Source organism: Melanerpes formicivorus, unplaced genomic scaffold (assembly GCF_026170545.1).
Source record: "Melanerpes formicivorus ecotype bairdi unplaced genomic scaffold, bMelFor1.0.p_v2 SCAF_4, whole genome shotgun sequence".
NCBI lineage: Eukaryota > Metazoa > Chordata > Aves > Piciformes > Picidae > Melanerpes > Melanerpes formicivorus.
The window spans coordinates 24,418,276-24,443,670 of record NW_027142356.1 but is presented as its reverse complement, the minus strand read 5'-3'; the positions used below and the strand labels follow the sequence as shown (position 1 = coordinate 24,443,670).

General features: G+C 42.4%; 1 protein-coding gene across 3 annotated transcripts in view; it reads left to right on the top strand.

Moving 5' to 3' along the window:
- Positions 1 to 25,395, top strand: part of FAM13A (family with sequence similarity 13 member A) — a 123,484-nt gene that overhangs the window by 30,929 nt on the left and 67,160 nt on the right. For all 3 annotated transcript variants that reach the window (XM_068137345.1, XM_068137344.1, XM_068137343.1), the window contains exon 6: positions 18,329 to 18,501. In XM_068137345.1, coding sequence (XP_067993446.1) covers positions 18,329 to 18,501 — 173 coding nt within the window. The remainder of the gene's footprint in view (positions 1 to 18,328; positions 18,502 to 25,395) is intronic.

Sequence of the window (25,395 nt, the reverse complement as noted above, 5' to 3'; positions counted from 1 at the left end):
GTGAATTGACATATGAATAAAAATTAGTTCATGAAAATACCTGCAATGGCATGAATTGGAAAATGCCTTTGAAAGTCCCCTAGCCATCAACCACACAATTTTAGTCTTAAAAATGCAGATAATCTGACACTTTCAGTGTCTTACAGATCCATGAACTATTTTCATGATGACAGAGCAGGAGGGTTTCCATGTTTTCTCCATCTGATGAATAGCAGAAAGGGCAGCTCTCTTAATTCCTGTGGCCCTATTATTTCTGTTTTGGCAGCTTTGACAGCACTGCTGTGTGTCACATCTGTACTGCTGTGTGTCACATCTGTACTGCTGTGTGTCACATCTGTACTGCTGTGTGTCACATCTGTACTGCTGTGCTTCAGGGAACTTTGTGCAGGGAACATCAGTGTCTTGGTTAATATTTACTGCTCCATCAAATGAAGGGAGAATCAGGAACTCTGAAATTCACAGTTTCTTGTGTGCTGATGCATGGACAATACTGTTAGGCACTTTCATTGTAGCCTAGGGAAAAATCACAGATGTGACCCCACTGACACCTACCTGGAGCAAAGGCTGCATTGCCCAGTTACGTGGGGTGCTGCTGAGAGAAACAGAATATTCCTTCCTTTGTGGTATACAGCTGCTGACCCAGTAAAGAGTCAGCTGTTGCAGGTTGCCCCACTGCAATCAGGTAATGCATCATTTCTTCAATCATTCGCAGCATTGAATTCACCAAATAATCCTCTTAATGGTTGTTCATCCTGCATAAGAGTGGCTCTACTGCCTCAGACTTTGTCTCCATCTAACTTTGTGTCCTGCCTTCCACATAGGCCATAAGCAGATGTCCAGGGAGGAGTGGGAGCAAGGCAGCAAGGTGTTTCCTTCTGTTATTCTACCAATTCATGATTATTCTCAGAGGCTTTCCTGGTCTTGGTGGCGGTTGTGTGTTTAGTCATTGTCTTGTGTGCCCTCTGAGCACGTGTAAGCTTTTTGCTTCCAACATGTCACTTGGAAAAGAGAGCTGCAAATTTCTTCCTCTTCCATGGAGAAATGACCTCTTTGTTTGTAAAGATGGCTTTTAGTGGTGTTATCACAGTATCGCTAAGGTTGGAAGAGACCTCGAGGATCATCAAGTCCAACCTGTCACCACAGACCTCATGACTAGACCATGGCACTAAGTGCCACGTCCAATCCCCTCTTGAACACCTCCAGGGATGGTGACTTCACCACCTCCCCGGGCAGCCCATTCCAATGACGAACGACTCTCTCGGTGAAGAACTTTCTCCTCACCTTGAGCCTAAACTTCCCCTGGCACAGCTTGAGACTGTGTCCCCTTGTTCTGGTGCTGGTTGCCTGGGAGAAGAGACCAACCCCTTCCCAGCTACAACCACCTTTCAGGTAGTTGTGGAGGGCAATGAGGTCACCCCTGAGCCTCCTCTTCTCCAGGCTAAACAATCCCAGCTCACTCAGCCTCTCCTCATAGGGCTTGTGCTCAAGGCCTCTCCCCAGCCTTGTTGCCCTTCTCTGGACACGTTCAAGTGTCTCAATGCCCTTCTTAAACTGAGGGGCCCAGAACTGAAGGTCACTTTTTTTTTTTAACAAAGAAGGTGGTGAACAGTCCATCTTCACTACTCATGACTCTTTGTATCTCTGTCAGATTCTCTTCACAAGCTACCATGGTTAATAAAAAGTTAGTACTGACATTTGCAGCCTTAATCACTGCCCTGACACACTGTTTTTACTTTCAAGGTCCCTGCAAAGAGTCAGTAAGCCAACAGTCAGGTGCCTTAGCTGCACCTTCCTTATAGCAGAAGGTAATCTGACTCCATGTTTCTGTAAAACAAACCCTAATCTGTGCTTTAGAAAGAAGTTTCACATTGAAAAAGTTAAAATTTGTTTTAATTAAGATCATCTTCTAGGTACTAATAGCTAGCAAAGTAGATCTGATGGTTTCTAGCAGCACGTAAAACTTGAATGTCCCACAGGCCAGTTTCCTCTGACAGGCAGTTTGTGAGGCCAACAAGAGATTAATTACTGAACTAGGTAGGAAACAGAGGGTGAGCACAGCAGTAATAACAAGGTTGTAAACAAAGATGTCTTAGAATACCAAATTATCAACAAATAAGTTTGTCCTTAAAATAGAGCACAGTGTATAACTGTGGTTTCCCCTGACTTTTTTTTCCTAATTCCTTCCAGGGACAGTTGTAATCAGATGCATTTAAACTCTTGTGTTACAGTGTGGTATTGTGCTGAAAAAAACAAGAGGCTGTAAATTCACTGGGCAGCTCAAGATCTCTGAGCCTGCAGTTGACTGGCGCTGAAATGTAGCAACTTTTATGCCCAGCCAACATTTGTTGAAAAGGATGAAAGTGTTCTGTTCAGTTTGAACTTTGCATCCCAGCCATATAACAGTGTGGGATGCAAGCAGGCTGTATAAATCTCTCTTACTTCATAATGGCAATGGATGAAGGAACCTGTACAGTTTGTTTGAAGAAAAGGTACAATTTCCAACTAAAGCTGAACTACTGTAGGAAGTATTTTCTCATTCTGTTGAAATGTACCAAAAATCTCCCAAAGTTCTCATCTGGAGTCAGTAGTGCAAATTATTCAGGGTGTGGGAGATGAGGTCTTTTTGTGCCAGGGTCTTTGTTGGTCTTTTCTGCTGATGTTAGTCATCTCCCTAAAATTAATTCAAGTACATGATTGAAAATAAATATGTAACTGAACACTCTCACCTTTCCAACAGTAATCCCTGGTGGTCTGTCCGTCCAAAGAGACAAACATAAGTGCAAGAAGAGTAATTGAGCAAGAGACGTTGCTAAGTATCTTATATCCTCCCCGTAATTTAGTCTCTCCTTTAAGGATGCCCTTGACCTATTGTGTTTCTTCATTCATGTGGGAGGAAGCTAGGAGCTGGACTGCCTAACCACCTGTCTTCATTAGCGTCAGCACTTCTTGACATGAAAGGATTATTCTCTTGAAGATTAAGTAGGTTAAAGAGTATTCTAGGTATGTTCTAATCTGTCCTAATCGTTGAGGTCTCCATAGTTAATTGGTTTAACATTTCGTTGAGGTGGAGTCTCATACATTGTAACATCTGCATTTCGTATGAGATGCAAGATGCAGAGAATCAGACAGAGAGAGAAAAATTATCAGCGGAGTAGCCTTCCAAAGGAAGAGGACCTTTTCCTTGGGCCAGTAGAATTCATCCAATCTAGACGTAAGAACACTTGCCTGGCATTTGAATGAAGTGAGTTATTTTCTGCTTTGGGGGTGTGGGCAAGTCTGTAGTAGTTTTTGATAATTCTTAGTGTTTGTAGAGAATCCTCTAGATCTGCTACATTCACAGATGTGGGAGATGGCTAGAAGCTTTGCTTTATGCTGACACGCCTCTAACTGGACCATTTGCCAATAAATATTGCCTATCAAAATTAGGAAATTAAATTAATAGTCTCTGGCTTTCCCCTTGTTCTCCTCAAGTCCTGCTTAGAAATCATTAAATAAACTTAACTCAAAACCTGAGTTTTGTCAGTATCCTGTGCAGATGCTGACTATTTACTCTTGCCCAGCTTCTCTTGATAGTAGAAAACTGCCCTTAGTGACAGTAGTGGGGCTTGATGGTGAGACTTCGATGCATGATATGATCAGATACTCTAAACCTTTGGACAAGGTTTGGAGAGACTTTGCTGCATCAGAGTTGATATATCAGAGGTGGCAGTTTTTCCAGGTGCCATTGTCCTTTGGGGCATGTAGGAAGGGGTGTGCTGGCAGCTATTAACAGTAAGCAGAACTTGGGTAATGTTTCAGATGTAAACAGGTTACACTGATCCTTGAGCACACACAGCTGAGCAAAACAAAGCTTGAGTTTGTTTTGTATCCAGTGTGCTGCACTGGAATGTTTTTTTTTCTTCATATGAGAATGGAAAGCATGCAACTGCTGGTAAGCCTTACTTCTCACCACATAATGGTTTAGAGGAGTGATGCTCAGGTAGCACTTGTACATAGGGTGCATACTAGTCATTTTATGGCTCCAAGTTGATTTATTCCAGCTCTGTGGTAGCCATGTCATTGTTTTTAAAAGTAATCAGTCTTCAAAGCACAACAGATTTTGTCCCATAGTTTCACAAATCTCACAAGAAACACTGAGTATGAATGAATAGAAATCTCAAGCAATTCTCAAGTCTCAGTAATTCGGAGTGATACTGAAATGCATATAGGTAACTACGTAATAATTAATTTTTTATGCAAGTCCCAAAGTTAATGTAATTGCATCATCTTTCTTAGCAGAAGCACAGACAGGCATCTGCTCTTTAAGTCTTTGCAAAGGTGGCTTGACTAAGTTTTGACATTTTTAATACTCCACGTAGAATGCAGGTACCTGATTTCAAAACTCACATTTGAAAATTGTGACATTTTTATTTTTTAATCCCAATCCCCTGGCGTTCTGAGACCACTAGGGTCAAATCTGTGAAGATGTGCCCTCACAAGCTCTGTTAGCTACAGCTAAGTCTGCTGGCAGAGTTAGGAACCAGTGTAATTGTAGTAAAAAATAAGTTATTTCATTTTTTTTTTTTGAAGTTGCAACTTCACAAGATGTTTAAAGAAAATAAAAACCCAAGCTATGCTTAGTGATTGAAGTGTGCACATATTCTTTCTACTTTCTGGATTGTAAAGAGCAAGATCAAAAGAATACCATTAGTCCTTCAGGAGCTAATATGTAAGACAACAGTGGATTCTCATCTTGAGCTGTGTTTGAGGTTCTGGTCTTGCTTTGCTTGCTTGTAAGTTTCCCAAGTAGCTTAGGAACCTATGGCAACATGAAAATATATCTGTTAGACCTGCTTAGTACCTTCTAGTAGTTTTGTCTTTCAACTTGCATCTTTTGTTTTCATGGTGGTGAATTCTTCCCCTTGTCTCACTTAACATGAAGATATGCTGTAAAGTAGGAGAAAACAGCCAGTTTGTAGGATGAATACTATGTTCTTGTGCTAGTGATGCCTTGCAAAATCCAGCATGGATTGGAGGACAACAGAGGGGACAGTACTGCCCAGCACAAATAAGATCACTTGCCCCAGCCTACCAGCCTATACTGAGCTTGTGGAGGTTAATTTTTAAGAGCTAGAGCTGCTTGCTATTTTTTTTTAGTATACAGATCTCTTGTTCCCTTGGATGTATTGTGTTGTGTAAACTAAATGCATTCTTATGCTGAAACACATCAATCTACAAATGCTGTTAGAGAATCTGTGACAGAGCAGCTAACAGCGTTCTCTTAAAGGGTTTTCTGCTTTTAGTTCACATACTGCTGTTCTTATTTTTCATCTCCATTCAAGGTGATGAAAGCAATTACTGTGGTGCATGATTCCTGCAGTCACTGCCTGTTGCATGGTAATTTTAACAGTACTCAGTGGCGAGCCTGGTCCTATGCTAACTGTAGGAATGTTACTTTCTAACTTTTGCTAGTAAGCAGCAGAAGAATCTGATCTAACACACCTATGTGACTCACTCGAGTCATTTGTCTGCAATGACTTGTACTTAAAATTAGAGATAGGCTCATAGTGCAGATACAATGCCATGAAAATGGGAGGTGGAAAAAAACCTAAGAGATCACCTTGAAGATCCTGTTATAGTACAGAATGTATTCCTTGATTCTTTTTCTGGGTCAGAGGTGAATGCTCCAAGAAACAGGAAGTTAATAACCTTCTTCTGCCAAATTATTACATAGTCTAGTGCAATTTCTAGTGGAGTCTCAACATGTCTGTATTACCCAGTGTTGATTCAAAGGGCCATAAACAAACATACTAGTTGAGCTCAGGTACGCCTCGTGGCAGTTATTGGGATTCTTGACATTGCTGTTCCCCCCTCTCTTCAAAATCTCTAAGACCTGAACCTGGTGGTTTGTTTGTTGTTGGTTGGTTGTTTTTAAATAGAGTTCATAAACAACATTTTTTATTGCTGAGAAGAAAAAGTGATTGAAGGGATCTCTGGAGGTCCCTTCCAACATCTAATATTCTGTGATGCTGTTGTAATGCTGTGGGAAGCTGGAGTGAACCTTTGCAGTTGTCATTTCAGTTCTTCAAGTTCCATTGTTAATGAGTGGGCTATACAGTATTACAGAGCAGGAGAAATACAGAAGTAAAACTAATTTATTTTCCTTGAAGGGCCTATCTGCACTTTATGGGATGTAGTACAGTTCAGGGCAGTGCCAACAATGTCTTTTAGGCAGCAAATTCTTTCACTACTGTGTAATTCCTTGCCGTACTGTGAATGAGAGAAGTACCGTACATGGAGAAAGACAGGTTTCTTAGCAGTGTGTTTGAGACTTCCCAGCCTACTTACATGGACTTCAGTGGAGCAGCTCTGAGCTTTGGCAGAACTTCACGCTTTTGTAATGCAGAAATCCTTTGGCTAACACTTACTTGTTTATACCTCAGAGAGTTAAGCTACGGGAAGGATGGAGGAAAGTGATGAGTGCAGTACTGATTTCCCTCTGTTCCCTAGCTTCTGATGGTCTCATTAACATTTGCCCTTTAACAGCATGGCTGATATTTACAGAGCATTTACTTTAACATGCCTTCACTGGAGGCAGCATATTTATTGTAAGCATATATTGAAATATCAAATGATACCCATTGTAACTGCAGTAACTTACCATCATTTTTATTGCTCTCCCTCTTGTTCTGAACAGGTAGCTGGACAGAGACATGAGCACAAAATCTGCTCTGTGGGAAAATGAAAACAGAAATTGTCACCTTAGTCAGCTTTCTAAGTTCATTACTACATCTCTCCTCTGATTGTGATCATCTGGCCATATTTGTGCTTCTTACTCTTGAGGTATTTTCTGTTCAAGCTAGGGGAGTCCAAAGAAACCAAGTGAATGAAAGGCAGGAGGTATTCCCAGAGGACTAGTGTCTCTCTAGTCAGACAAGAACTCTAAGTTTTAGGTAAAAATACTTATGCTCTTCTTGCTGTCTGTGGGGATTTTGTGATTCCATATAGAATATCAACTGAGGCTTAATTTTTGTCTTTAACATACAGACAGTGCACCAAACTGTTAGCAGATAGAAATCTCTAGGAGAGAGTGCAAGACAGGATTCTTTCATAAGAAGTTGATTATTACTTCAAGAAAGAGGAGGTATTGTGGTTATTACGTATTTTTTCCTTTATGTTACTTTAAAACTAGGCAATATATCTCCCTGGTGTGAAAACATGCACACATGCTGCTTTCGCTTTTGAGCTACTGGGAGCTTTTTTAGCCCATCAGGGAGTGCTCAACATGCCTTTCCTCAGAGATTCCTCGTTGATGAGTGCAGCTGCCAAATCAGAGGCTTAAATATTTCATTTCCATTTAGAGTAGAATAGAATTAACCAGGCTGGAAAAGACCTTTGAGATCATTGAGTCCATCCTATCATCCAGCACTATCTAATCAACTACACCATGGCATCAAGCACCCCATCTAGTCTCTTCCTAAACACCTCCAGTGATGGTAACTCCACCACCTCCCTGGGCAGCCCATTCCAATGGCCAATCACTCTTTCTATAAAGAACTTCTTCCTAACATCCAGCCTGAATTTGCAGTCAACTGTCTGTGTGCTCAGCTACAGGCCGCTATTCTCTGCTGCACCTGCAGACCCCGACTTGCATTCTCAGCATTAATCCCACTCCTTCCTCTTTGCTTGGAGAAACTTCTCAAGAGCATTCAGATCATTGCTCATTCTGGCTTTCTTTCTGCCATGCAGTAGTTGGTGATTGCTGGGAACTTCTTGTATGTCCTGAATCGAGGCCCATAGATGTTGCTTTTTGGCTTTCATTCCAGGCATGCTGCACGCTTGCAGCATTTTGACAAAGCTGCCTGTAGAGCTGCACAAGGTAGGAAGCTGAAGAGATTCTCTAAGACAAATACATTTGGCCTTCTGTAGAGAAAGGTTCTTAAGGTGGTGGTTGTTCACTCCAGGAACCTGCTGTTGTGTACCATGGAGAGTCCCAAGTTTGAAGATAATCCTGCTACTGGATTGATTTCTTCAATTTGAATTACTTTAGGACAAAATAATTTTAGGTTTCTGGAGTGTACAGTTTTTATGTTTGGCCTTCAGGGAGAATTTAGAATTTGTTCACTGAGTCTGCCCCAGCAGAAGTGTCTCCAGCATTATTTGTTCACTGTTCATCCAGACCTTACTTGAGTACTGGAGTGTCAGTCACTTTTCATACAGTGCTTAATCAATGACACTAATGTTTGAAATTGCCAGCTGCACAAGGAAAACAGGCAAATTTTGCTTTCCTGAAATACCTGTGCTCTGAGTGTTGTCTCAGGTAATAAATGGCCACTTTGGAATCAAAGTGTTTTATGTTAAGTGTATTTTTCCATCATATCATTCAGCAGCATATTTACAGTAAAGCCATTTTCAGTGAGTTACATGATTTGTCTTGGAGAATTACAGCTAATAGGGTGAAAATACTGAGTCAGTATTGAAGTCTTCTAAGGAGCTTCTTGTCATCATGTCTGGTCGTCTTAGTCATATAGACAGTTCAAGCTACTGCCTAAGTTACTAAGTATGGGAACATGCAGCATGTGTAAATACTGGGAAGTAAAGACATGTTGAACATGTGCGTGGGGCTTCTCTCTTCTGTGCTTTCTGGCTAGGGCAGACTGGGTAGAGAGCAACTGGGAACTGGGTCTGGGAAGAAGACAAATTTAACCAAATGTTTTCCAGCTAATGTAGCTGGAAGCTGATATAACAGCCCACAGACTGGGTTCCTTTACAGTCCTGTTCATTGGTGCCTTAAATTTAGTGCAGAGATTTTGAATTATGTAGCCCAAGTGTGCAGATTTTGGGAAGCCCCATTTATGTAGGCTTGTTTAAAGATGAGAGTAGCTGGAACTGGTTCCTCTGCATCTCCTTTTAATCTTGCTAGTGCCAAGGACAGTGTGTAGCAAGCTCAAATACATTCATGGAGACATCTTAAGCTAAACAGGTCCAGTAAAGTACAGGTGCAGCCTCCTGGAGTGGTTTCATGTGGCCTTAGACCAGAATCAGCTATATTGTATGGATTTCTTTTTCTTCAGACTTTTCTGTCAGGAGCATTTCTAAACTTTCAAGAAATGTGTTTTGGCAGAGAAGTAACTGGAAATGAGTCTATATTCAGAGTAGTGTCTGTTAACTTTATTAAGTAAAACAGGTGCCTGCTGGTCTTCATTTAGATTAGCTCTGTGGATCTGGTGCAGTTAGAGACTGTGAGTGATTTGGATATCTGCAGCACCCTTAGCAATTAACTTTTTATAACATTCATTTAAAACTTCACTGAAGGCAGGCAAAATTCAGTACAGCAGTCACAAACAAGAGAATGATCCTAAGTCTGACACAATTAATCCCTGTACAATTTGACAGGTCTCTAATAGAGGTATGCCTAACTTTGAGAAAGTTTACTGGAGCAAAGTAATGTATTCACAGCCAGTGGCAAGTGGACTAACTGAAGCTAGAAATGTGGTATCTGCATACTGTACCTGAGTTTCATAGGTTTTCTGAGAGCATTTGCTAGCTGCCTACCTCTGGAATCATGCAGTCTTAACAAAGTTTTTACATATGTGTTTACATTCAAGCATTTAAGTAGGTCTGCCATTTTGAGTGGCTTCTGTCAAACATGGAGGCTGTGATGAGTGTGGTTTAAAGGAAGATAATACTTGGCTCTTTGAATCTGAAGGGTTTTGCTCTCACTAAGACATAGGAATTTGCATGAAACATCAGAACTTGGTTGAACTTTAAGCTTCATGGACTTGGGGATTGCATCAAATGTACAACTTTTGATATCTGAGTAGGGCGGAGTACACAGGAGGTGTTTTAATTGATCCAGTGCCTAAAAATACAAGTAGAGTAAGAGAAATCCAAATTTGGCTGTGGCAGCTGCAGAGATTGTAAGGATGACTGCATTCATCGTGACTTTATGAATTCAGCGTGGTGGTTCATCAAGAAAGCATTTGAGACTTGGTTCTGAGTATGGAACAGAGCTGGTAACTGAGTTCTGCAAGTATGTGTTTATTGCTTATGTTACATGTTCTGGCTCTCTGCTAAATCTGGTAAGAATTATAGAGCTATCGATCATTGTTTGCCAGTATCAGTATTTTAGGATGATTAGGTGTTTCTTTGAGAAGAACTTGTCAGCTGTATGCCTACATGGGTTTATAATCAATATTGTAGGTGGTAGGTGAAGTGGCAAATCAAAGTGGTTTTTAGTTACTTTTTTACATTTCATTACTTTCTGAACTGCACCTATGCCTCATCAAACATTTGAGCACAGCTCTTACTAAAGACAACTGTTCTTTTGCTTTAAGGTCCTATAGGCTTGAGGACTTAGAATCATAGAATGGTTTGAGTTCGAAGGGACCTTTAAAGGTCATCTAGTCCAACCCTCCTGCCATGGGCAGGGTCGTCTTCAACTACATCAGATTGCTTAGAGCCCCAAACAACCCAACCTTGAATGTTTCCAGGGATGGGGCATCCACTACCTTTCTGAGCAACCTGGGACAGTGTTTCACCACCCTCATCATAAAAAAATAAAATGTTGTATCTAGTCTGAATTTACTATCTTTTAGTTTAAAAACATTATGTTTTGCCCTATCACAACAGGCCATACTAAAAAAAGTCTGTCCTCAACTTTATTAGTGGCCTACTTTGAGTATTGAAAGGCTGCAATATGGTCTCCTCAAAGCCTTCTCTTCTCCAGGCTAAACAACCCCAATTCTCTCAGTCTTTCTTCATAGCAGAAGTGTTCCAGCCCTTTGATAATTTTCTGTAGCCCTCTTACGGACTCAGTCCAACAGGTTCATGTCTGTCCTGTGCTGAGGACTGCAGAGCTGGACACATTACTCCAGGTGAGCTCTCACCTAGAGCAGAGCAGAGTGGCAGAATCACCTCCATCAACTTGCTGGCCTTGCTTCTTTTGATGCAGCCCAGGATGTGATTGGCCTTCTGGTCTGCAAGTGCACATTGCTCATGTTCAACTTTTCATCTACCAGTACCCTCATGCCCTTCTCTGCAGAACTCAATCCCTTCATCTCCCAGCCTCTATTGATACTGGGGATTGCATTGACCTTGCATTTGGCCTTGCCGAACCTCATCAAGTTCACATTGCCCACTTCCTGAGCTTATCCAGAGAGGTATCAGTGGCCAAACACGAAGCCCAAATAACTTTGCCAGGTGGTTTGTTCCCTGGTTATTTAATTGGACAGAACTGTTTGAACCAGGTCGGTTAGCTATAAGGCTAGAGGTGCATCTGGCTAATGGTCGCCCTTTCTCAGTTGCTCATGAAGCAGAGGTGACACTGATGAATGGATAGATTGACATGTGAGGTTTGTGCTGATAGCTAGCCAAACAGCCTAGAGTGAGAAACAAATCAACATTCTAATTTTCTCTGCATTGTGCAGCCATGCCCAGGTTTTTGCAGAACAATACACCTTTTTCTATCCTGCAGCTTGCACAGCTTGCAAGCTGAAAGAGCTCTGGCTGACAAAATATGAAACCTTTCCACAGGTGGTTTGGACCTCTTTATTTTGATAGACAAAAAGTAGACAGACCACTTTATTTTGATTATAGGAATATAATTTTATTATTATTAAGGATTTTTTTTTTTGAGTGAGGCTTCTTTCTTGCCTAGAAGAGTACTGTGTTCATGCAGTATTAACTAACAATAATGTGCTTTATATGTTTTAAATACCCAGTTGTATTTTTGATGGTAACATTATGGAAACTTCATCGTCTTTCTAGTTATGATGTATGGATATAAACTCATAGCTAGCTTCTTCAAAAAGGTCTACATTTAGACTTGATAAGTACTTACATTTGTATGAACTGCCCTAATTATTTATATGTTCATGCATAGCTTGGGATATTGGAAGCTTTTCTTTTTCCTCCTTGAGAAGATGAGTGAGGTAGTCAGAAAAGCAGGATGACTTGTGCTGAGCATCTGTATCTGTACTCTTTATGTTGATGCATACACACACATTGTTCTCCAGACTCACCTTGATGTGGAGCATTTTCTGCAAGATAGAAGGATTAGAATCACCATGCAACTTCAGATCTTTGGAATATATGGCATATTTATCTTTGGTCTTTGGACCCAGGAACTTCTGACATCTCACAGGAAATGAAACATCTCTATGGTGCACCTAGTCAGTTACGAAGAATCTTGGCAGTGATGTGTGGGATGATGCCACCTTGACTGGTCGGATTGTGCCTATAGGGGAAAGGTTTTCTTGCATTTTCTTCGACTCCCATGATGATTTATGTTTATACTGCTCATAAAACCTCTCTGTCTCTAAAACTGTAGGTACAGTTCCTTGCATCTGAACTTTGTGAGACAGCAAATTTGAAAGCCAAATGCAGGATGTGTGGTGTAGTTGTCTGTTCTTTGGTGCTTATTGGAATGGTCCCATTGGTTGTTGGTAGCATCTGGTTCTATTTTACTTGTATTTAGCTGAGAATGAAGGAGTATTTTAAATCAGAGTAGCAGATGTTAGCATAGCCAAATGCTTTCAGCAGCCACAGCCTTTAACTATTACATAACAACCCACAACATACCTGATTCAGGCTTACTGATCTTGGTCAAATGGAATATGAGGTTAAGCTTTCACCAGATGGAAAAAAAATTCAGGAGACAAATATCAAATAATTTGATCTTCAACCAAAACACCCCTGTTCTTTGGGAATCCATGTATTTCTTGATGTTGTCTTCTAAAGTGGAGCTTTTTATGTATTTACAAAGATTCATACATTTCTCTCTGTCAGAACTGTATCAGTTAGACTTCTCCTGGGACAAAATACTCCTTTAACACATGCATTAGCACATTAGGCATCTCTGTATGTTCATATGTTCAGTTCATTTGCTGGAGAGATGAGAATGTCAAAGGGGAAACTGCAAAAATCACACAGTGGTTAAGGTTGAAAGGATCTTTTCGGGTCATCTTGTCCAACCCCTCTGCTCAGGCAGGATCACCTAGAGCCAGTTGCACAGGACTGTGTCCAGACGACTTACTACTCTCTCTGTGGATGGAGATGCCAAAACCTTCACGGGCATCCTGTGGCAATACTAGGTTGGTCTCACAGTGAAAAAGTGTTTCTTGATGTTTCAGATAGAACCTTCTGTGTTTCAGTTTGTGCTCATTGCCTCCAGTCCTTTCTCTGGGTACCACTGAAAAGAGCCTGGTTCAATCTTCTTTACACCCTCCCTTCAGGTACTTGTACACTTCGATAAGAATGCATCTGAGCCTTCCCTTCTCCAGGCTGAACTGTCCCAGCTCTCTCAGTCTTTCCTGAGAGGAGAAATGCACAAGCCCCTTTATCATCTTCATTGCCCTTCATTAGACTCTATCCAGGATGTATAGACGCTAGGGAGCCCAGAACTGGTCCCAGTACTCCAGATGTATCTTCATCAGTGGCCACATCACTCTTCCTAATGCAGCATGGGACACTGTTGGCCTTCAGCAAGGACAAATGTGCTGGCTCGGGGTCAATTTGTTTTCCACTGGAACTCTGAAGTCCTCTGCCAAGCTGCTTTCCAGCTAGGTAGTCCCCAGGATGTACTCATTGTTCCTCCCAAGGTACAGCAGTTTGCACTTTCCCTGATGAACTGCATGAGGCTCTTGTCAGCCCCCTTCTACAGCCTGTTGAGGTCCCTCTGAATGGCAGCACAAGCTCTGGCACGTCAGTCACTCCTCCCGGTTTTGTGTCATTTGAAAGCTTGCTGATCAGCCCCATCATCCAGATCATTAAGGCTAGTTAGTTGCTTCCAACTAGACTTAATAAGAGCGATCAAACAGATAAGCAATGAAGTCAGGCTAATCTTTGTTTGGTGATTGTTGTGAAAACTGATGGGGGAAAAACAAACAAAAACACACAAAAAATCCCAGCCCACCCAACTAAAAGCAGCATAAAACCCAGTGTGAAGGGCTGTGAGCTAGAGCACAAAGCATGTTACTGTTTCCAGAAGTCTCCTTGAGAGAAGAAAGACAGCCAGTGTACAAGACGGAAGCTGAGTAAATAGGCAGTGGGTTTCTCTTCTGTTTGTTAATGTTTTTAAGAACATCATGAGCTGAAAACTACTGCCTTGTGGTTAAAGGTAGTCCTTACCTGGGGAATAGGGGGATTCGTCCACTCATGACTTTTAAAAACTTCACTTGAATCTTTCTGTTGTTGGGTGGTTGCCTGCTCTGGAAGCAAAATGCAAATTAAGTGTCCCACAGAAGTAACTACAAACCTCCTACTATACTTGTTACAGTGTTATAAGATGCAGCCTGTAGAAATGTGTTGCAACATGCAAGGAGCTTCCTAGGGGCTTTTTGTTTGTTTATTTCTTTTTAAACTAGTGCGTGAACTTCCTATAGATTCATTGTGTGCCTTTGTCATAGCCCTGTTGGGGGTTTCACTGGCTATCCTCCACATGCCCCATAAGGATGGGGTTGCACATCAGGCTTATGGCAAAAAGGGAGAGAACTAGAATACTCTGTGTAAAGTGTTTGTCTCCAGTACTCTTAATAGTGAATAACCTACAGCATTGCTGTTTTGCAGGGTATCTTCCTCACTTTGTGAGGTATTGTCCCCTCAAACTTCACTGCATGAAACATAAGGAATTTATGTGAATAATGATTCTGCCATAATTTTTTTCTCACAAGAGCTTTGCCACCCAAAAAGAATTTTAGCTGTCCCTGTCCATAGGGAATCTGATACATTCTGGTTGGCAAATGTTGCATGTTTCTGAGCTCTTCTTGTTGGGTAAGGGGCAGATTCTACAGATGCAGTATCTGGTAGCAAAATTATTTAGCTTTGTTAATTTTGTTCTTCAAATCAGGACAAGCAAGTATGGTAGGGCTGGAAAGCCTGGCCTCCTGCTGTTTTCCATGCTTTGATTGCTGGTGTGTGTGGTATATCAGAAGTTGCCTATTTTGCTTAAACGTAGAGGTGCTTCTGTAAAGTGATCATAGAACAGTGTAGGAACTGTTTCAGTGTAGAGGTTTGTGCCTCTGTAGAGTCACTATTTCTGGTTACTCTGATGGCATCAGCTCTAGCAGGTAATGGTGAAGTAGCACCAAAAGGCTGAGAGTTCTCCCCATGCAGGTACTGAAGGCAACAGTCACTCTCTGCAGAAAAGCTCAATGAGCAGCTGCAAGTTGTCAGTGGGGAAGAAGGATTTAACAGCCATTCCAGCAGAATGGTGCCACCAGATCGCAGGCCCTGCTGCTTTCTGTTGCGATTCCTTCCTGTAATGCTGATGATATGTATCTCCATGCCTCCCCTCCTTCCGACAGACACAGTCTTCCCCTTTTAAATCACAGCACTATTGCCATTTTGTAGCATGCTGTGTGCCCAGTTCCTGGGGTGTCAGCAAGCAGTGGGCTGGAGAGTATTGCTGGAAGCCAACAGTAGTCCAAAGGTGAGCTCTTGACTCTGGGCAAAATGCGCGTTGACATCAGTGAAGGCAGGATCTCACCGAGAGCGTCTGGGCCAGAGGCTGCAATGGGGAAGCTCTCTCAATATACCTCTGTGATTTCTCTTTGTCTCTGACACATGCTGTTTTTCAGTTTATTCTCTTCAGAGCTCAGTAAGAAGCAATCTTCTGTCCCATGAAACTTTTCAACAGACAGAAAGCATTAACGAACAAATGCAAGCTAAACAAAGTGTTGCAAAACAGAGATTAACCCAAGAATCCTACAAAAAATCCTAGGGTAGGCCAGGTAGGAAGAGTTCTGACTTACTGTCTAGATTTGTAGCAGCTATACCAGGCAGCAGAATTAATAAACAGATGAATAATGAGAGTCATTAGGTGGCACCAGCATTGCCTCTATAGACAGCAAGTTGTCAGAAGAGCCAGTGAGCATGTGCATAGGTATAGTCAAGGTAATACACTTGAATTTTCTAAAGGTCTTGATAGGATTATCAAAGGGTTTTTAAAAAGCAGGTATCTTGTGATTGGGAGGAAAGACGTTTTATGGATTAGTGACTAGAAAGCAATAAGAATATGTGGTTGTCTTATCAGATGTTCCCTGTGAAGTTCCTCAGTGATCTTTGATATAATTGTGCTATTCAACCAATTCAATAATGACCCAGAAAGACTGAATATGCTGCTAACAGAAAACCATTAAACCTTGACAGGCTGGAGGGGTGGGCCTATGCCAACCTCATGAAATTCAACAAGGCAAAGTGCAAGGTCCTGCACTTGTGTCAGGGCTATCCCAAGAACAAATACAAGTTTCATGACAAGTGGATTGAGAGCACCCTGATAGAGAAGGACTTGAGGGTGCTGGTTGTTGAGGCATTTGGCACGAGTCAGAAATTTGTGCTAGCAGCTCAGCTGTGTTCTGGGCTGCATCAAAAGATGAATGGCTGGCATGTCAAGGGAGGCGATTCTGCTGTCCTACTCTGCCCTTCTGAGACTCAACCTGTGAGTGTCCAGTTGTGTCCAGCTTTGAAGCCCAAACACAAGAAGGACGTGAATCTCTTGGAGAAGGCCCAGAGGAGGGCAAGAAAGATGATCAGAGGGCTGGAGAGCACCTCTCCTACAAGGATGGTCTGAGGGAGTTGGGGTTGTTGGAGAAGAGAAGCCTCCAGGGAGACCTTATAGCAGCCTTCCAGTACTTGAAGGGGGCCTACAGGAGAGCTGGAGAGGGACTATTTATAAGGGCTTGTGGTGGTAAGACAAAAGGCAATGGTTGTAAGTAGAGCAGGGTAGATTCAGATTAGACATTAGGAAGAAGTTCTTTACTGTAAGTGTAGCAAGACACTGGAATGGTTTGCCCAGAGGAGTTGTGGATGACTTATCCCTGGAAATGTTTAAGACAGGTTAGATGAGGCTTTGAGCAACCTTGTCTAGTAGGAGGTGGATCTGCCCATGGCAGGGGAGCTGGAACTAGATGATCTTTAAGATCTGTTCCAACTGAAGCCATTCTGTGATTCTATGAAATGTGGGAAAAAGTCAAAGTGGCTTACAGGAAGCTTCTAATTTACTCTGTATTGGATGAAAATTTGATTAGTTGAATTTCTGTCACTTTATGCTAACTGATGTCCACAAAACCCCACAAATTTTAAAAATGTGTGTAATGATGAACTCCAAATTAGCTGTTTTTTTCAGAAAAGAGATCTTGATACTGCAGAAGTGTCACAAAACTGTCAGCCCAGTAAGCAATCATGAAAGCAACAAAAAAGGTGGATTTTGATAAGAAGTCACCACTAAACCTGTCTATAAATGTAATGCTGCTTACACTTCCAGCTACATTTCAGAAAGGACTTAGTAAAAGGTGAAAAGGTGTAGAAAAAAATCAGGAGGGGAAAAAAGGGATCAAACACAGCAGCAGAATGACTTCTTTAAAATGAGAGATTATACAAACTCAGATGCTTCTGTCTGATTATAAACTACCAATAGAGTATTATAAAGTCTAGAGTGTGTGTGGGGAAGGTGAGTAAGGAATAATTATTTTCTAATTCTTGTAATTCAAAGGCAAGGGAAAGATTATCTGTCACCATATCTAAATAAAAGTACCTTTTTTTTTTGTGGTTTAGTCAATGTGTAACAACAATGTTGTGAAACTCCAAGCCATTGGATCTTGCAAAGGCTAAAGATAGAACTGAACGCAGGAGAAAACAAAACACAATCACAAAGGTTAGGTTCAATGTTTGCAGTTAAGCACAGTGAACTTGGTGCAACCTCCAAGTCAAAAAAAAAAAAGAGTCCTAAACAACAGGCTGCCAAAAGCTGGAGCAGTGAACATGAGGGGCAGACCTCCACACTTGCTCTCCTTCCCCCTGAGCGTCCTTTATCTGCCACTGAGGATGGACACCTACCTGATGCAGCACTGGCTCTTATGAGTGCTTTGGCTGAAAGGTCTGGGCGAGAGCTCTGGCATTCTTGTACATGGGCTCCATGGTATTTGGAAACTTGGTTTTGAATTTAGGGTGCCCAGCTTCTAACTCTGTGTCCTGGGTACCTTGGCAACCAATGCCAATCCAACATGGCCTGAGAAATTTCCTTCTGGGGCACCTGTTGACATCAGTTGCTATTAAAAAGGAGGGGAGGGAGGTTGAGAAGAGGTGTATAAACTTTCTGTTTCTTTTACTTACCTTTTTAAAAATCTCACTCTTGCTTCTGTTCTTCCAATAGACACATCTTTGTTTTTCTTTAAGTAGTCTTTATCAAGCAGAATGTTTTATTTTTTATTATTATTTTGCACCTTGTCACATTCTTTGCTGTTTGTACACTGGTCTGGAATGCCTTTCCATTACAGATTACCTGAAAGTGCTGCTCTTCTCTTTCTTCCTTTCATGTTTCATTTTCCTCTCTCTCTTTGTCATTCTGTAGATGACAAAGTCCACAGTGGAAGGATCTGGCCAAACGTGCTTAGTGCCACAACCACGCCTGTCAGATGGAATACCTCAGGTCAGCCTCCGATTAACAGATGGCAGTTCATGTTGGAAGGAGATGGATTTAGCAGATGAAATCTCCTTCATTAACAGTGACACCTTTTTCTCCAGGTCAGTGCTCCTTTTTTTGTCTTTGGTTGTTCTCTACCTGTACCTTTAGCTCTGAGCATGTTGATCACATTTTTCCTCATCAGTGCTTAAAAAGTCAAGTTTGCTGGAGTATAAGGCAAATAAATGTGTGTATCCCTGTTTGAAGTCACACGTTCCATCAGATTCCTTACAAAGGCAGCTGTGTGCCTTTCCAATACAGAGTTTCAAGCATTTGAAGGTGGTCTGCTTGGTGAAGGAGTTCAGATGGACAGGCCTCCTCTGAGATCAGGCACTTGATATTATACTGAGCCTATACTGGAGGGCCGAGCCCAGAGAGTGGTGGTGAATGGTGCCACATCCAGCTGGTGGCCAGTAACCAGTGTCATCCCCCAGGGATCAGTGCTGGGCCCCATCCTCTTTAACATCTTCATTGATGGTCTGGATGAGGGTGTTGAGTCAGTCATCAGCAAGTTTGCAGATGACACCAAGTTAGGAGCAGATGTTAGTTAGAGGGCAGAAGGGCTCTGCAGAGGGACCTCGACAGACTGAACAGATGGGCAGAATCCAATGGGATGGCATTCAACAAGTCCAAGTGCCGAGTGCTGCACTTTGGCCACGGCAGCCCCACGCAGAGCTACAGGCTGGGGTCAGAGTGGCTGGAGAGCTCCCAAACAGAGAGGGACCTGGGGGTACTTATCGACAGCTGCCTAAACATGAGCCAGCAGTGTGCCCAGGTGGCCAAGAAGGCCAATGGCATCCTGTCCTGCATTAAGAATAGTGTGGTCAGCAGGAGAAGGGAGGTCATTGTGCCCCTGTACTCTGCTTTGGTTAGGCCACACCTTGAGTACTGTGTCCAGTTCTGGGCCCCTCAGTTTAAGAAGGACATCAAAACACTTGAATGTGTCCAGAGAAGGGCAACAAGGCTGGGGAGAGGCCTTGAGCACAAGCCCTATGAGGAGAGGCTGAGGGAGCTGGGATTGTTTATCCTGGAGAAGAGGAGGCTCAGGGGTGACCTCATTGCCCTCTACAACTACCTGAAAGGTGGTTGTAGCTGGGAAGGGGTTGGTCTCTTCTCCCAGGCAACCAGCACCAGAACAAGAGGACACAGTCTCAAGCTGCGCCAGGGGAGGTTTAGACTCGAGGTGAGGAGAAAGTTCTTCACCGAGCGAATCGTTCATCATTGGGATGTGCTGCCCAGGGAGGTAGTGGAGTCACCGTCCCTGGAGGCGTTCAAGAGGAGATTGGACGTGGCACTTGGTGCCACGGTCTAGTCATGAGGTCTGTGTTGATAGGTTGGACTCGATGATCCTCAAGGTCTCTTCCAACCTTAGTTAGTTAGTTATACTGTGATAGAATACAACTGAAATAGATGGTGTCTCTCCTGAGTAATGAGATCTGTCCAGTTTGTCTTAACAAATGGCTGACAAAAATGAAGGAGCTTTTGAGAGGCTTTATCCTGGCAGGAGCGATGGTAGTGCTAGTGTTCAGACAAGACAGTATAGAAAAGTATCTATTGAGTACCTGTGAGAGTATCTATCTGAATTTGTTTGCAAGATTCTATTTGAATGAGTATGTTGAGTTTTGAATGCTGACACTTTGTCAATGAGGTGAACAGGTAATGGGTAATGTGGTTTCCTATGAAATCCTGTCTTGGGCTTTGGACTGAACCAGTATCTTTTCACTGTTCTTAGGCTACTGAATTGAGTCCGTCATTCCTGTTCCTCTTATGTCTAGTGCAGCACATGAAGGCTTCAGGTTACTGTGGGAAATTGCTGTGTGCTACTGAAATACAGGTTGGCCTAATGTGGGAAATAGTGCTATTTACATGTAATGAAACACGACACCACAGCGTCCCTGCATACCAGCGCAGAACACAAAGCGGAGGCAGTGCTGACAGACACGTAACTGAGTGACTTCACTGTGTAAGCAGGAGACTGGTGCTATTCTCAGTATCAGCACAGACAGACAGCACTCAGCTTAGGAGACAAGTCAGCAAATTATGCACTGACACCATATTTTGGTTCATAATAGTAGTGGAAATTATAGACAAAATCTAAGACCAGATTTTGAATCGCAGTGGTGGTGGTGAAGCATAGATGTCAAATCTGTTTCTAGCCCTTGCGGGCACACGTGCTTCTTAACTTCTGCCTGTGTCAGCTATGTGGTTCACTGTCCCCAAGCCTGTCCCTAAAACTGCAGCCAGAAGATATCAGGTCCTTTTTCACATCTTCATTAGTCCAGCTCCTTTTGACTGAGGTAAGTTAGGAAACAATTACCAGATGAGGCCAGCTGGCAAAACTGAGAAGGCAGCGCACTTCTACCAGCTAGATGGAGGCAAGCACGTGGGGCTGAGTCAGAAGTTAATGGCCTCTTGCATAGGTGTCCTGGAGCTTGGCAGAAAATGTGCCTCCTCCCATACTCCACTACATGTTGCAAGGTATAAAGGGAAATTAAGTGTTTGAGAGTTGAAACGAAGGACTGCTGAGTCTCATGTCTGGGACAGTATGAATGACTGACGTACTTCATGAGGTGTCCCCAAAAATGATCTGTTAGGACAGCATTCCCCAAAAGATATAATTATTTGCTGTAGGAGTTCATACTTTCCTGTCCCTGTGTTAATTCTCTAGAAGAGCGCTGTTGGAAGTGTGGGACAGTTGCGCCAGTACTGACACAGGACATAAGGCAGAAGCCTAATCTCCATGCTCAGGCCTTGAGAAAATAGATGTCTACATCCCCATTTTTATTTGGGAAATTAGTAAATTATAGAAATAAATTCTCATGTAATCCCATTTTGTCCAAGAATGACCCAGTCTTCTGTTCTGTATCACACTTCTGTACATATTTACCTAACTGGGTTGAGTATCTGCACTGCTGTTCACTTCTGGTACCTTTCTGTGAGTGACCTGCTGCTGCTGAAGGAGCAAGTAATACTCATTGTATTCTCCCTAGCTTCAGGATGGCAGGTTGTTGTACAGGATAAGATGGAAAGGAGGTCATGGGCCACCCCTAAGAGAAAGAGAAGAGAAAGGTCTCTAGCAGAGAACATACTTTGGGAACAGCTGTCTGTGCCACAGTCAGGAACCCTGATTCCCTAAAATTAATGTAGTGCTCTGATAATATCAGGAGTGGTCTTACACATGCTTTTGGCAGGCTTGTGTCATGCCTGTGTAGTACAAGATCACAGTGAGGTGCTTACTCCCGGTATGAACTCCATGCAAGGCTACACTAGGAGTTTTCACCTTTTTCAGGACAAAGATTCTGGCATCACATCTGGATTATAAAGTGCTTTGCAAACACGCTGCTGTTCTTGTTGGGGGGGAGGGGTGTGTCACAAAGTACAAACAGTTCTTAAAGAAATGTTATCATTAATTGTACATAATTATCAGATACGTTATGACTGTGTCTCGGCTATCGGATGATCTTTGTTAGAAAAGAATAAAGGTTGTTCTTGGCAGTGATAATACTTTGCTGTTTCATGAAAACACTTGTGGTTTGTTCCCTTTCCATGCTCAGACACCATGATATGGATACATTACAAGAGAAGGAAGGGCTGCACGGAATGTTAGATGCAAAATTCCACCTTTAGCAGGCTCACAGGTTTAAAAGTGAAGAAATAACCACACGCACTAAGCCTGTAAACCTCCCACCCCAGTAAGGATGTCTTTAGTACATTTGCAATCACTTTTGTTTGACCCTGGAGCAGAGGTCTTTAGGAGGAAAATGGGAGACTTCTGGTTGATTAGTCATTTTTGGTACCATTTAAAATACCTCTCAGTATGTGTCTTCATACAGTTGACCTTTAAATGAAGATCTACATATTAAGTCAAATGGCTTACTGGGTTTTTTTTAATATAGGAATATGTGTTACACCTCCTTACAGGTATGAAAAACCTCACTGCAGGAATTTTTTGAAGGTGCTGCTGTGACTTCAAACATATGAAGTATCAGTTACATATTTCATGCTCTGCAATATTTTCCTTGCATCACCTTCTGTTCATAACTGTTATCTTAAGAAAATGGTATTTGTGAAGTTGATACGTTCTTTTCTTCTGACTAAGAGAGGTGGATTAACTGTATGTACCCATAATCCTCACTAGCACATCATGTATATGTGCTCTTTAAAATTGCCTCATTATTATAGCTGTGTGCCCAGGGCAAATTGCTAATCATGCAGTAAGAGAAAACATGCCTATAATACAGTGTCCCATTAAACCCCAAAACGCTGAAGGAAAGAAGAACAAATGAAAGGGATAGGTGTGATGCGTTGAAAGGACTGGCCCTCTGAAAGAAGGATCAAAGACTGCAGGCAATATGCAGCCTGTTGCATATTTCTATGATGCTGTCTCATTTTTGCATGAGCTTCTGTGCAGAGCTCCAGAGCAGAGCAGCCTAACTTCCAGACTCTGTGAGCCGCACATGCGCTTTATCTTCACCTGGTCGAGAGCCACAAAATCCACACCGCAGACCTCGGGAGCCAGGGGAGGCAGCAGCTTTGGGACTAGGGTGTAGGTGGGAGGGAACAGGGTTCCTTGGGGTCCACCCAGTGGTTAGGGTGGACTTCAGCTCTGTGAAGCTAAGAGTCTCTTTCTTTCTACTGTCTAGAATAAAAAAGTCTGCTCAGGGCTCTGCTTTGGGAGGTGTATGCAAAGCCACAGTAGGAAATTGAGTGATTTTGGATGTAGCTAGAGATGTTAAAATTTGGGTGCTTCAAATAACAGATTCAAATGGATTTCACATCAGGGATAGGATATACTAAGGCAAGGGGGAAAATGCTTCCCACAGCCAGAATGCGAGACAAGGGATTGTTGATGGTGAGCGGAAATGTCTTACGTGATGCTGGCTCAGAGGTGCATGCTGCCTGCAGACTTCTGTTATCATTCTGGATCTTTTGCCTGGGAAAGGGCAGTGAAATAGGCATTGCTGATAGACATGACTGTTCTAGCACTTGCTGGAACTGCATCTCTTTGTAGTCCTGGTACTGTTTCAAAAGAGGGTCCCTCAATGGGAGGGCACTCTGCTGCTTTTGGTGTTTGTAGGCTCTGTGTTCCCTAGGTGGAAATATCGATCAAAGGGGTGTGACAGGTGCTGGGGAATGGGTGTCTGTATGACAGCTGAACTGTGTGAAAAAATATTGTGTAGTTCCTGAGAGTCAAAGCTTAGAGCAACTACAGCAGTCTTCTCCAGTACTTTCTGACCATGCCGTTGTGTGCCAAAGATCATAAATTCCTGTTTGTGGCTGCTCTCACAGCTGCGAGGAGATTTGCCTGCACAGATACCCCATGCTGGCTTTGTAACATGTGTGTGTTCTCAAAAAGAAGATTTGTTAGATTTGTTTATTTCAACTTTTTGTTCACAAAGATCCTTATATCTGGCCTGTGTTCTGCAAATAAAGGAATCACGTGCTGTAGTAGCCTCCCTGAGATACAGGGTGGTTTAATGTACCCTGCTGCACCCTGTTCTAAATGACACTGCATGTTCTTGCTGTTAATTGTTGAGTTATGAAAACACATGCATTTGTACACTGAGAAGTTTGTGCTTACTATAAACACTTTCTCTGTTTCTTGGCTTTCCTTTTAGCCACTGTGGTTTAAAACTGAGGCAAGCCAAAACTTACCATTATTCTCTGGCATGAGATAAAAACTTGGGTGACTATTGTTGCCAGAAAAAAAAATCGAATAGGGGGGCTTCTGTTGTTTGCTTAGCTGACTATTTTTGTTTAGGTTTGGGTCTTTGTTGTTTGTGAAGTCTGTGATACTAGTACATTCAGTCCCTAGCCAAAGCAGTAATTTGCCTTATCACTCAGGAGCCGTGCTGTCAGGTTTACATAAGGGATTGCAGCCAGGCAGCCAGCAGGGCTGCCCTTTGACAGCATTGGATTCTTCGAGAAAACTAGTCAGAAAGGGAGCAAAGGTCTGGAATGAGGTCGACTGGGAGGTGATGAGGGTAGCTGCCTTCTGCGTTGTTCGGCAGCACCCTAAGGTGGGTCCTCCTCCGAGCCCTCATAGAGGACTTTCTATGTAAGGTGTTGTTGCTCTTTGTCACCTTCTGTCTTTAGTTTGTGTTGAGTTAGTTTTTTCCAAGCTGACTCATTTAACTTTGAGAGTACATTTGCCTCCACCCTCCTAGGCAATCAATTCCCTTCTTCTTGCATTGTGAGATGCTGGCAGTAGGAACTGCCTTACATAATGAGTTGTTAAGAAAAGCATTCCAATTTTCCAAAAACACAGCCACAAAGACATATGATTTATGTGTGTCTCCAAGGTAAGTAACTGTGAGTAGCAAGCCAGGGTGTGGTCTCAGCTCTTCCAGGTTCTTCTCCCTCGTCTGTAGCCAAGATGTAATGACAGTCACAGAAACGTGTAATTATGTGGATTTTTTTTCCATGCAGGTTACCTGGGTGGATTTCAGTTTGCTTTTCCAAACGTTTGCCCTCTTTCTTCCACCCTGCACAGGTTACTCCTTTAGATTATGTTTTGTCTCTTACTCTAGTCTAACCTTCCTATTTACCTCTAGTCATCTTATCTTTGCCACTCTATACAAAATTTACCTGATGACAAATTATGGCTTTTGGGATGGAGAACATTTTGAATCTGACGCCCTAACCTGTGCCTCAGAAGGGGAGGTTTGTCCTGGAAGCAGCAAGTATTGTAAATGAAACAAGGATCTGACAACTGTTAGATGTAGAAAGCAGCACTTTAATGCCATAACATGCACATGGAAAGAAAAGTTCTTTCAGTCCATCAGCCAAGTATGTTAGCTTTTCCTGTTTCCTGAGACAGCATTCAGCAGCCTTAGAAACCAGGAAGGGACTGCAGTAATTGAGTAACAGCAATTGAGTAACAAAACTGAAAAAAAAAGGATTCCCTTTCTATATTTCAGGCATTGACCTCTCATCTAAAAGAATTCTTTATTTTG